Source organism: Pipistrellus kuhlii, unplaced genomic scaffold, assembly GCF_014108245.1.
Source record: "Pipistrellus kuhlii isolate mPipKuh1 unplaced genomic scaffold, mPipKuh1.p scaffold_m20_p_2, whole genome shotgun sequence".
In the NCBI taxonomy this organism is placed as follows: domain Eukaryota; kingdom Metazoa; phylum Chordata; class Mammalia; order Chiroptera; family Vespertilionidae; genus Pipistrellus; species Pipistrellus kuhlii.
This window is the reverse complement of record NW_023425515.1, coordinates 171,655,476-171,668,244: the sequence shown is the minus strand read 5'-3', so window position 1 is coordinate 171,668,244 and position 12,769 is coordinate 171,655,476. Positions and strand designations below refer to the sequence as shown.

At 41.2% G+C, this 12,769-nt stretch overlaps 1 protein-coding gene across 4 annotated transcripts in view; it reads right to left on the bottom strand.

Annotated features, from left to right (window-relative positions):
• The window catches only part of RHBDL2 (rhomboid like 2), a 37,827-nt gene that overhangs the window by 14,118 nt on the left and 10,940 nt on the right, over positions 1-12,769 (bottom strand). For 2 of the 4 annotated variants that reach the window (XM_036446794.2, XM_036446797.2), the window contains exons 1-3: positions 12,178-12,414; positions 11,550-11,698; positions 6,500-6,612 (exon numbers count right to left, since the gene is read on the bottom strand). In XM_036446794.2, the coding sequence (XP_036302687.1) occupies positions 6,500-6,612; positions 11,550-11,698; positions 12,178-12,399 (484 nt within the window). In that variant the 5' untranslated portion in view covers positions 12,400-12,414. Of the gene's footprint in view, positions 1-6,499; positions 6,613-11,549; positions 11,699-12,177; positions 12,415-12,718; positions 12,724-12,769 lie in introns of those variants that run through there. The other 2 variants (XM_036446796.2, XM_036446795.2) reach the window with 2 other exon arrangements.

Sequence of the window (12,769 nt, the reverse complement as noted above, 5' to 3'; positions counted from 1 at the left end):
TTTTGTCAAGGGTATGTGCCTTGGTTGCAGGCTCCTCCCTGGCCCAGGCCCTGGTTGGGTTCATGCAGGAGGCAACCAATCAATGTGTTCCTCTCACATTGATGTTCCTCTCTCTGACTTTCCCTCTCTCTTCCACTCTCCCTAAAGAATTCCACGGAGCCCTAACCGGTTTGGCTCAGTGGATAGAGCCTTGGTCTGCAGGCTGAAGAATCCCGGGTTCAATTCCAATCAAGGGCATATGCCTGGGTTGCAGGCTTGATCCTACTGGGCATGCAGGAGGCAGCCAATCAATGATTCTCATCATTGATGTTTCTATCTCTCTTTCTCTCTGAAATCAATAAAAATATATATTTTTAAATTTCAATGGAAAAAATATTCTCAGGAGAGGATTAACAAACAAACAAAAAAAGAAATACAATTTTTGCAGATGTGATTAGTTCCATCGAGGTCATACTGGAGTAGAGTGAACCCCTAAACCAATATGACTGTGTGTTTATAAGAAGGGTCAGGGACACATGAAAGAAGAACACCACCTGACAACGGAGGCAGAGGTTAAAGTGCTGCAGCAGCAAAACAAGGAATGCCAAGGACCAACGGCCGCCACCAGAGGTTAGAGAGAGGGGCAAGCACGGATTCTCTCTGACAGATTTCAGAGCAGGGAGCATGGCCCCGTTCACACCTTGATTTCAGACTTCTACCTCCAGAACTGAGACACTGCCATCCTGTTTTATGCCACTATTTGTGGTACTTTGCAATGACAGCACTGAGAAACTAATACAACCACCCGCTGTAATATAGGTATATGTACTACTTACACTAATACTGTTTTTTTTAATATATTTTTATTGATTTCAGAGGGGAAGGAAGAGGAAACAGAGATAAAAACATCAATGATGAGAGAGAATAATTAATTATCTGCCTCCTGTATGCCCCACACTGGGGATCAAGACCTAAACCCATATATCCTGACCGGGAATCAAACTGTGACCTCCTGGTTCATAGGTCGGTGTTCAGTCACTAGGCCATGCCAGCAGGGCACTTACATGGTTTTTTAAAACACAAAAATCGAATTTTAAAGGATGTGACATATTGATTACATAATATTTTAAAATTATTTTTACTTCATTAATGGTATTGAGCCATAAAAAGTCATGGGGCAACTTAAATACATTTTACTAAGTGCAGGAAGTCAATATGAAAAGGCCACATACTATATGATTCCAACTATATGACATTCTTTTTTTTTCTATATTTTTATTGATTTTTTAAACATTTTATTGCTTTTTTAGAAAGGAAGGGAGTGGGATAGTTAGAAACATCGATGAGAGAGAAACATCGATCAGCTGCCTCCTGCACACCTCTTACTATGGATGTGCCCACAACCAAGGTACATGCCCTTGACTGGAATCAAACCTGGGACCTTTCAGGCCACAGGCTGACGCTCTACCCACTGAGCCAAACCAGTTAGGGCTATATGACATTCCTAATAAGGCAACACTATGGAGACAGTAAAGACAGTAAATAAATCAATGGCTGCCAGGAGTTGTGGGTGGGGGAAAGGATGAATAGATAGAGCACAGGCTTTAGGGCAGTGAAAATACTCTGTGCAATACTGGGATTGATACATGTCAGTATTTGTCCAAAACCACAGAATGTACCATAAGAGTGAACTCTAATTTTATGCACTTGGGTGATTATGTTGTGTCAATGTAAGTTCATCAATTATAAGGAACTAGAGGCCCAGTGCACAAATTTGTGCACCCTTGGCCTGGTCTACAGGATCGGGCCGAAACCGGCTCTCCAACATCCCCTGAGGAGTCCCAGATTGCAAGAGGGCGCAGGCCAGGCCAAGGAACCCCACAGGGGAAAGACAGGAGAGGTTGGCCAGCCAGGGAGGGACCGCAGGCGGGCTACAGGGCATATCCCACCCATCTCCCTCAGTCAGTCCCGATCGGCCAGACCCCAGCAGCAAGCTAACCTATCAGTCCCAGCATCTGCCCCCTGGTATTCAATGCACATCATAACAACTGGTCAACTGGTTGACTATCTGCCCCCAGGTGGTCAGTGCACATCATAGCGAGCAGTTGAGCAGTCTTAGCATAGCATTAGCATATTACACTTTGATTGGTTGAACGGCCGATCGATCTACCAGACACTTAGCCTATTGGGCTTTTATTATATAGGATGCACCACTTTGTTGGGGAATGTTGAAAATGGAGGAAGCTATGCATGTGTATAGGAGACAGGGTGTTTGGGAAATCTTTGTACCTTCCTCTCAATTTTTCTGTGAACCTAAAACTGCTCTAAAAAATTTCATTAGCCTAACTGTTATGGCTCGGTGGTTGAGCATCAATCTATGAACCAGGAGGTCACAGTTCAATTCCCAGTCAGGGCACATGCTCAGGTTGTGGACTCAATCCCCAGTGTGGGGCATGTAGGAGGGAGCACATCAATGATTCTCTCTCATTGATGTTTCTGTCTCTCTATCCTTCTCCTTTCCTTTCTGAAATAAATAAAAATATACATTTTTAAAAATGTCTTTAATTTTTGAAAATGTTTCAATGAAGTTATTAAATAAGCTTCACTACTTTTTAAAATCCTGGTTAAATATCATGACACAGAAATACAGATACAGTAGTTCCCCCCCTCCCCTTATGTATGATTTCACTTTCCACGGTTTCAGTTACCCACAGTTCAAAAATGTTAAATGGAAAATCCCAGAAGTAAACAGTTCTTAAGTTTTAAATCAAGTGCCATTCTGGGTAACATGATGAAATCTCATGCCATTCTGCTCCATCCAGCCCAAGATGTGAATCATGCCTTTGTCCAGTGTATCCACACTGTACATACAGTACAATATATTTTGAAAGAGACCACATTCTCTTAACTTTTACTACAGGACATTGTTATAGTTGTTGTATTTCATTATTAATTATTGTTGAATCTCTTATTGCGCCTAATTTGTAAATTAAAAGTTTATCATAGGTATGTATGTATAGAAAAAAAGCAGTACACATATGATTTGGTACTATCCATTATTTTAGGCATCCACTGGGATCTTGAAACATTTTCCCTGTGATTAAGGCGGGGAGGGAGGAGTGAGTACATATACTTCTAAATTCAGCTATTTTTCTATAGAAATTTCCTCTTAATCACTGTCATAGCCAAAAAATAACTTTTTTTTTTTTAATGACATGTAATTTAAAATGGAAGAATTGCATCATTGGCTGAGCTTCAATTATGCAAAATTTTTGTTGTAATTTTGGCTATTAATTCCCACCTTCCCTAATGTTATTAATTAGTTCTTCCAAACTAGTAAGTGGTTTTGTTTGTTTGTTTGTTCGTTTGTTTAATATATTTTATTGATTTTTTTTTTTTTTTCACAGAAAGGAAGGGAGAGGGATAGAGAGTTAGAAACGTCGATCAGTTGCCTCCTGCAAACCCCCCCTGTGAATGTGCCCACAACCAAGGTACATGGCCTTGACCGGAATCGAACCTGGGACCTTTCAGTCCGCAAGCTGATGCTCTATCCACTGAGCCAAACCGGTTTCGGCGCTAGTAAGTGTTTTAATAAATAAGTTTAAAATGCACTAAAACTCCTTACTGAAAAACGTTAAAACAGATTAGGAAATCGTTTCCTCACTTTTTAAATGTGAACTTATAAGAGTTGTTGCATCATTTTCAGAAGCAAAATTACATAAATATCTAGCGATTTCCAATGACCAGTTTTCAAAATGCCCTTTCATAGCACAACTATTTCTGGAAAAGCAGTTACATTCTTATTCCTTAGGAGAAAACTGATATTAATATCATCATAGAGACACGTTTGGTGTTTGTTTTTTTCAACATCTGTTAGATGACTTACTACTATAGCCTTTTACTTTCATGGGGCGGTGGGGGGGGGGGGGTAAGGGACAAAAAGCCAGCAAATTAGAAACCTGACACTTTTTTTTTAAGTAAGATACAAACACTAATTTTTCAAATGAGAATAAAATGAGAGGAATCACTCTAACTGATTTCAAGACTTATTATATATAGCAGCAGTGGTACTGGGTATGTGGTGGGATAGACACATTGATCAGTGATACAAAAAGGAGAACCCAGAAACAGTCACACACAACTACAGCCAACTGACTTTTGACAAAGATGCAAAAGCCATTCAATGAAGGAAGAATAATCTTTTCAACAGATTGTTCTGAAGTAATTGGATATTCATATGCAAATAAACAAACAGAAAGAACCTAAATCTAAACCTCACAATTTTTATAAAAATTAACAAACTCAAATAGATCACATATTTAAATGTAAACCATAAAACCATAACTTTAAAAGATAACATAGGAGAAAACATGCAAGACCTAGGGCTCAGTAAAAAGTTCTTAGCCATAACACCAAAAGAACGATTCATAAACCAAGAAAAATTTATAAATTAGACTTTATCAATATTGAAATCTTTTGCACTGTGAAAGACTCCTTATGTTAAGACAAAAGACAAGTTACAAACTGAGAGAAAATACCTGTAAGCTACATATTCAATAAAGGACTAGGATCTAGAATATATAAAGAACTCTTAAAAATTCAACAGGAAAAAATATCTAATTAGAAAATGGGCAAAAGACATGAACAGACAATTTCACTAAAGAGGAGATACAAATGGCAAATAAGTATATGAAAAGATGTTCAGCATTGTTAGCCACTAGAGAAATACTAATTAAAACTGTGAAGAAATATCACTACAGCCAAAATAAAAAATAGTAACAACACTGAATTCATGGAAGAATGTGGAAAACTGAATCATTTATACAATTCTGGGAGAAACACAAAATGGAACAGCCATTCTGGAAAATATGTTGGCTGGTTCTTACAAAACTAAATATGCAACTGCCATGCAACCCAGCATCTGTGCTCTTGGACATTTATCTTAGAGAAATGAAAACTCATGTTCACAAAACTCTGTGCTTATGTTCACAAAACCTGTCCACAAATGTATATAACGGCTTTATTTGTAATCGTCAAAAACTGGGAACAACCCAGATATCATCCGTGACTGAAGGGTGGGTGGTAGACTACTACTCAGCAATAAAAATGAATGAACTATTAATACATGCAACAACCTACATGAATATCCAGAGAATTATACTGAGTAAAGAAGGCCAATCTCAAAAGGCTACCTATCATATTATTCCATTTATGTAACATTCTTAAAATGAGAAAATTACACAGGGGTGGACAAAAGCAGGTTTAGTTTTGAGTACATGAAATACTTTATTCTTGTATTTTTATTTATTACTTATACTAGAGGCTCAGTGGACGAATTCATGCATGGGTGGGGTCCAGTAGACCTGCCCCAGTGGGGGCCCATTGGACTGGGCCAGCAGGGAGGAGGGGCCACAGGCAGTTGGCCAGCAGGCCTTGCCTCCAATCTGCATGGGAGGGACTGATCAGAAGGAGGGGCCTTGGGCGGTTGGTGGCCAGCTCCATCCCCGATCAGGGTATTGGGGACTGATCAGGGCCGGGCCAGCTGGAGGGGATGGGGGCGCACCGCACCAATCGGGGCTCAGATCAGGCTACTTGGCTGCCACAGAGTGCATCTTAGCCACCATTCTGGTCATTCTGCCATTCTACAATAGTTGCGAGGCTTTTATATATATAGATTATTTATTTGTATTACTACTATAAACCTACTTTTGCCCACCTCTGTAGAAATACAAAATAGATTCATGGTTGCCAGGGATAAAGGAGAGTGTCAAGTGGGAGGGAAGAGAGTATAGCTTATGGTGTTGGAAATGTTTTATACCTTGACTCTTATCAGTGTGGATATCCTGATGGTGGTACTGTACTATAGTTTTGCAAGCTGTTACCCATTGGGGGTAGCTGGTTAAATGATTCATGGACCTCTAGGTTTTTATTTCTTACACTAAAGCATAAATCAATACCTCAAAATGAAAAATTTATTTTTTTAATGTTTCCAACAAATAAATAATGGATGGATGGGAGTTCTAATATTTTCTGCCCACACCATAATGAATCATCTTGGGTACACACACAATTTTAGAAGACACTGCTGTATGCTCCTAGTTCCCACTCTGTCTTTAGACCCCTTTATTCTCTGCATTCTCTTGAAGTTACCTTTCTCAAAAGCAAATCTGATCATGTTACTTCCCAAAGTCTTTACAAGAGCACATAAGGGCCTTCCTGAACTGGCTGTAAGCCTTTACCCAGTATATGCACCTGGGCATCGATCTATTCAGTTTCCAAATGTGCAAAACCCTGTCTGTGCGACACCTGAGGGCACTCACAATGTCATTTCTATGTGATTACCTTATCTCTTCTGTCTCTAATTGACTTATCTCCAGTGCTATCAGGTTTCCTAGCATCTATTAGGAATAGAATACATCTTAATTAAAAAGCCCATTATCAAAGTTGATTACCTTTATTTTGTTTATAACCTCCTGAGAGTCCAGAGGTGTTGATTTCTTGTTGCCCTGAAAACACTAACCTGCGATCACTCCTGCCAGATACACCAGCCCCACTCGGAGGCCTTTGTGGACCATTTCCAAGGGAATACCCAAAACGAGCTGCATAATAAGATTCCCCAAGATGTGCTGAACTCTGCAGAGACAAACACACGTGTCAAATATCATGACTGAGATAGGCAGTTATTTCCTTGGGAGATAAATAGGCATTGAAGTGGTGTTTCCAGTTAAAGACTTGCTTAACTCAAATTCCAAATTCTAATTATTTTAGCAAGTAAAAGGGCATTTTAGAAGTATACATTTATTTTATAAGGTCTGTTTTATTATAACAATTACTGATAAAATCAGAGAGCAATAAGGCCGGCCTAAAGAACATGAATTTGAAATTAGGTTTAGATGACAATTGCCAAATTAGGTCAGCTCAGCCTCTGATTTTGTTTCACTTGCACAGTATGGAGGAAACCTAATTCATTCATATTGAGTTTAAATTTCAGTAGGCTGTTAAGCAATGTATCTTGCAATCTCAGTATATTCTTTAATAAAACAGAGCTGGCAAGAGGAACTTCATTCCCAAGACTGCATTAAAATGGTTTTTTTAAAAGCTAACGAGCCGAAACCAGTTTGGCTCAGTGGATAGTGTTGGCCTGTGGACTGAAGGGTCATTCCGGTCAAGGGCATGTACCTTAGTTGCTGGCGAATCCCCGGTGGTGGGGGGTGCAGGAGGCAGTTGGTCAATGTTTCTCTCATCGATGTTTCTAACTCTCTATCCCTCTCTTCCTCGCTGTAAAAAATCAATAAAATATATTAAAAAAAAAAAAAAAAAAAGCTAATGAGACCCCGCTAGTTTGGCTCAGTGAATAGTGTCAGCCTGAGGACTGAAGGGTCTCCGGTTCAATTTCTGTAAAGAGCACATGCCTGGGCAGCAGGCTCGATCCCCCGAAGGGGACATGTAGGAGGCAGCAATCAATGATTCTCTCTCATCATTGATGTTTCTATCTCTCTCTCCCTCTCCCTTCCTCTCTAAAATCATTAAAAATAGCCCTGGCGGATTAGGCTCAGTGGATAGAGTGTCCCAGGTTCGATTCCAGTCAAGGGCACATGCCTGGGTTGTGGGCTGGGTCCCCAGGAGGGGCCGTGCAGGAGGCAGCCAATCAATTATTCATCATTGATGTTTCTGTCTCTCTCCCTCTCCCTTCCTCTCTGAAATCAATGAAGAAAAATTTTTTTAAAAATAATAAAAGTAAATGAAATCAATAAAAATAAAAGCTAACCAGAATAGGGGGAATTACTTAGCTAAAGTTGGACTGAAACCAGTTTGGCTCAGTGGATAGAGCGTCAGCCTGCAGACTGAAAGGTCCCAGGTTCAATTCCTTGGTTGTGGGCACATCCCCAGTAGGGGGTGTGTAAGAGGTAGCTGAACGATGTTTCTCTCTCATCGATGTTTCTAACTCTCTATTCCTCTCTCTTCCTCTCTGTAAAAACTCGATAAAGTATATTAAAAAATAATAATAATAAATAAAGTTGGTATCTACCATGTATCACAATTTGGCAGAACACATTAGAGTACAGGTGTTTTCTTATTATAGTTTTTAAATAGGTAAAAATATTTTTAAATACATTTCATATCATTTTGCTTGTCAAACCCCACAAGCATCTCTGGATAATCTCTGAATATAATTTGATAAATTCTTATATTACCATAATCATCAATTTAGTCAATTTATTTAGTCAAGTTGCTATGTAGCACAATGCCTTTTTTTTTCTCAAATATTTCAGATAAAGCAAAATAATAATAATAATAATAATAATAGCTATTGGATCTTCCACAAAGTGCAACAGCTTTTGCATTAGTATTAGGGAGTGTGTTTTACATTATAATTTACTTTAAAAAAATCCATCAGGCCATTGAACAGGTTTTCTGGGCATATCTAGCAGAACAGAAAACTTACCTTTATGGCCACAAGCACAGCCAGCCCCAACCATCACTGTGCAAGCCATCTTCAAAGACATATGAGAGGCAACATAGCTCAGCACAGAACTGTCGAGCAATAGCAGTTACACTAGTCTTATGGAGACCTCAGATATAAAGGAGATTTGGAAGTATATGCACTTTGTCAATCTGAACGAGGTCAAAGAAAGCCATACCATTCCTGTCCTCTGGCAATAGCTAGAAGATAAGATGACCAATAGCACAAAGACCCGAATGAATCACCCCAAATACTCTTCCTTCTACTCAACATCAAGAGTAGAAGTAGCAGAAAGATGAGATCCTGTCATATTCCCAAAATAGAAATACTAATTTTTTAAAATCCTCACCCCAGGATATTTTATTTTTCCATTTGTTTTTAGAGAGAGTGGAAGAGTGAGGGAAGGACAGAGAGAAACATCCATGTGAGAGAAGCACAACCATTGGTTGCCTCCTGCATGAGCCCTGATCAGGCCTGGGCTGGGGAGGAGCCTGCAACCGAGGTATTTGCCCTTGACCAGAATCAAACCCACGACCCTTTGGTCTACAGGCCGATGCTCTACCCACTGAGCCAAATGAGCTAGGATGAAATATCAATTTTTTATTCCAAATTTCATCCACCTTCAAGGCCCAACTAGGATCCATGTCATTCATGTGTGAAGCCATCCCCATTCTGATCTTTCCCTCTTTCCGTTTATATTAGTGTAGCTTACCCAACACTCTTTCCCTATCCCTTCTCTACCTCCTCTACTGAGGCTGGAAAAGCTTTTGTTAACTTTCCCAACCTTGCTCTATATATATTTGATTTTTTACAGAGAGGAAGGGAAAGGGAGTCAGAAACATTGATGAGAGAGAAATATCAATCAGCTGCCTCCTTGCACACCCGCTACTGGGGTTGTGCCTGCAACCAAGGTACATGCCCTTGAGCGGAATCAAACCTGGGACCCTTGTGTCCGCAGGCCAATGCTCTATCCACTGAGCCAAACCAGTTAGGGTTTTCCCAGCTTCTCTTAGGTAGGGACACATAACTCTGGTCAGTGAGATGTAAATAAAAGCAGCACAGCCAGGAGACTTAGAGCACTTCTGTCTTGAAAAAAGGGATGATTTCACCAGTGCCTGGTGTTACCTCTTCCCCCTTCCTGCTTTGAATGCGGACTACAGTAGTCAACTTGCAACCATGAGAGAAAGGCCAAGGAAAAAGCAGAGGTGCCAGCACAGGACCTAGTGTTCTGGCTTCATTAAACTGATGAACCAACTACCTACCTCTGAGCTTTTTGTATGGGAAAACATTGGCCTCCATTTATTGAAGTCCTATTAGATTATTATTGTTACTTACATATAAAAGGATTTAGGCAACCCCATATGTTACATGTCCTACATGTAAATTTTTTTGAATGGTTAGTATGTGTCCAGCACTATAAAAATTGTTATAACAATTGTCTTATTTAATCACAGCAACCTTCTGAGGTAGGTACTATTACCCCATTTTACAGATGTGGAAACTGAGGTGCAAAGAGATTAAGTAACTACTATATACTATAATTCTACACTGCCTTGCATTATCAGTTAACTGCTTCCTTGTCATTTTAAAGTCATTGAGTGCAGAAGCCACATATGCTCAGAACATACTTGTTAAATGAAAAACCAAAGTGTCCACAAAAACTGAGCAGTTGATGATTTTGTCCCTGATGTCCAGTCTCTGGGCCCTGTGTCCTGCCATAGCTGCCTATTTGGTCAAAGACAAGAATCTTCCTTCAAGGTTCAGGGCTATGTAGGTCTCTTAGACAAAGCTGGCCTCATCTGTAATCCCAGGATCCACCAGAGAGGTGGGGGAAGTAGCACGCTTTTCAGTTCACCAAGTCTGCAGTGGACATGGTGAATCGTGGATTCTGAGTGGGGTCATAGAAGGCTATTAGCACTTAAGAAACTATAAGCAGGAGGGTGGGCCGGGGGAGACTTGTGGGAAAGAGATCAACCAAAGAACTTGTATGCATGTAGGCATAACCAATGGACACAGACAATGGGTGAAGGTCAGGACTGGAGGGTGGGGACAGGCTGGGAGAGGACAATGGGGGAGCAGGGGAGACAGAAGAGGACATATATAATACTTACAATAATAAAGAATTTTTTAAAGAAGAAACTATAAGCAAAACTAAAAGCCAGGCACTGCAGCTCATGTGGCTTATATTATTCCAGGTGGATAACAGTATTATAGATTCATCAGGTCCGTGAATTATTTTTTTAAGCATGTGGTGGAGCAGAAAAATTGGGAGGGATGCTTCATATTTAGTTTCTAAAGGGAACATTCAACAACATCAAATAACCAGGGGAACATAATTTTGGTCTGGTAAAGATTTGATCTCTTCTTATTAATATTCCCATATACAATACATACCAATATTAGGCAGTTATAATGTAATATAAAGTACAATGGGCCTGCAGTTAGCATTAATGGGTTGAGGTCCTAGCTCTACAACTTAGCTGTGTAACAAGAGCAAGTGACCCTAACCCTCAGCCTCAAACATAAAACAGTGGGAGCAACACTTACCTCCTAGGGGTTCTCTGATGATCATGCAAGATTATGGACATGAAAGTGCCTTATTGTATATAATAAAACTCTAATATGCAAATCAACCAAACGGCAGAATGACCAGCGGAATGGAATGACCGGTCGCTATGATGCACACTCACCACCAAGGAATAGACGCTCAAAACAGGAGCTGCCCCTGATGGTCAGTTTGCTCCCACGGGGGGAGCACTGCTCAGCTAGAAGCTGGTGGTGGCAGAGCTTCTTCCGCCTCTGCAGAAGCACTAAGGAACAGCTAGCTGAGCGGTAAAGAGCAGCAAGCAGGCAGGCAGTAAGGAGCGTGGGGTCCCAGACTGCGAGAGGGATCAGGACTGTGAGAGGAATGTCCAACTGCTGGCTTAGGCCCAATCCCCAATCCCTGGGTGTCCTGGACTGGGAGAGGGCACAGGCCGGGCTGAGAGACCCCACCCCTTCCCCAGTGCACAAATTTCGTGCACCAGACCTCTGGTCAGTAATAAAGCTCTGAACAAAAGTTAGGGGTTACACCTCTGACTGCAGTGACTTAACTATCATTCCTTACCCGGCATGTACCAGCATGTATGAGATAAACCTCCAGGCCTCCTCCCTCTTCTTAGGATCGTAGATAAACGGACTCTCCAAGATGCCCATGTCCAAGGTGATCCACTGTTTCTGAGGCTTCCACACGGCATAGTAAATAAACACTGCCAGCTGTCAGGGAGGGCAGACATGAGTGTTAACCTCGCCTTCTCAGAGGCCCCTTTAGAGCCTGTGGGCACCACCTTTGTTTCCAATGGTTAGCTCTCCCATTGGCCACTTCATACCACGTGCTCAAAAAGATGACAGGAATTAACTTTACCTGCTGTGTATCTGACCATTTAAATGTGGTCTTATCCGACTTCCTCCACCAACTAAAATGAAATGAAGCCACTGAAATTGTAGTCACTGCTGGGCAGGGACCTTGTTTGAAAAATAAAGCTCAATGCTTGGCTGGAAGTGACTAGGAACATAGGAAAAGCCGGGAAGGGGGATGGAGAGGGTGCGGTTGTGTCCTGTGTGTGCTGTACTTGCCACCACCTCACTCTCTTCTTACATGCTTTCTAGTCTGATCTGTGTCTAACCTAAACCCCCAGTTTGTCTGCCGCTCCCCAGTGGTACGTGCACTGGTGCCCACCACCTGACGTATTCACCTCGGCCAGACTGATGGAGATGATGAACAGCGGGGGTGGGAGGCAGTTAGCTCTCTCCAGGTATGTTCTTCGGGCATGTTCAGGAAGCATCCAATTTGAGACAATCCTGTGGACCTTCTTATTCTTGAAGGGATCTTTACTTTCCCCATCTTCTCTCATTTTCTTTTCTTCCTCCATCTCTTCTTCCATGTCCTCCATCTGCAAATCCTGAGCAGCTGCCATCCTGGGTCCCACCTACACCTGAAAGGGATATAAATGTCAGGGAAAACAGATATCTCTATAGTCTTTTTTTTTTTCTTAATATATTTTATTGATTTTTTACAGAGAGGAAGAGAGAGGGATAGAGAGAAACATCGATGAGAGAATCACCGATCAGCTGCCTCTTGCACACCCCCCACTGGGGATGTGCTCACAACCAAGGTACAAGCCCTTGACCAGAATCGAACCCGGGACCTTTCAGTCCACAGGCCAACGCTCTATCCACTGAGCCAAACCTGTTTCGGCTGTCTCTATAGTCTTAAGGCAACACTACTTTGTATACTCCTTCCCCTCTGCCGTGGACTTTCAAGTCAACCGATAGCTTTGCCATGAG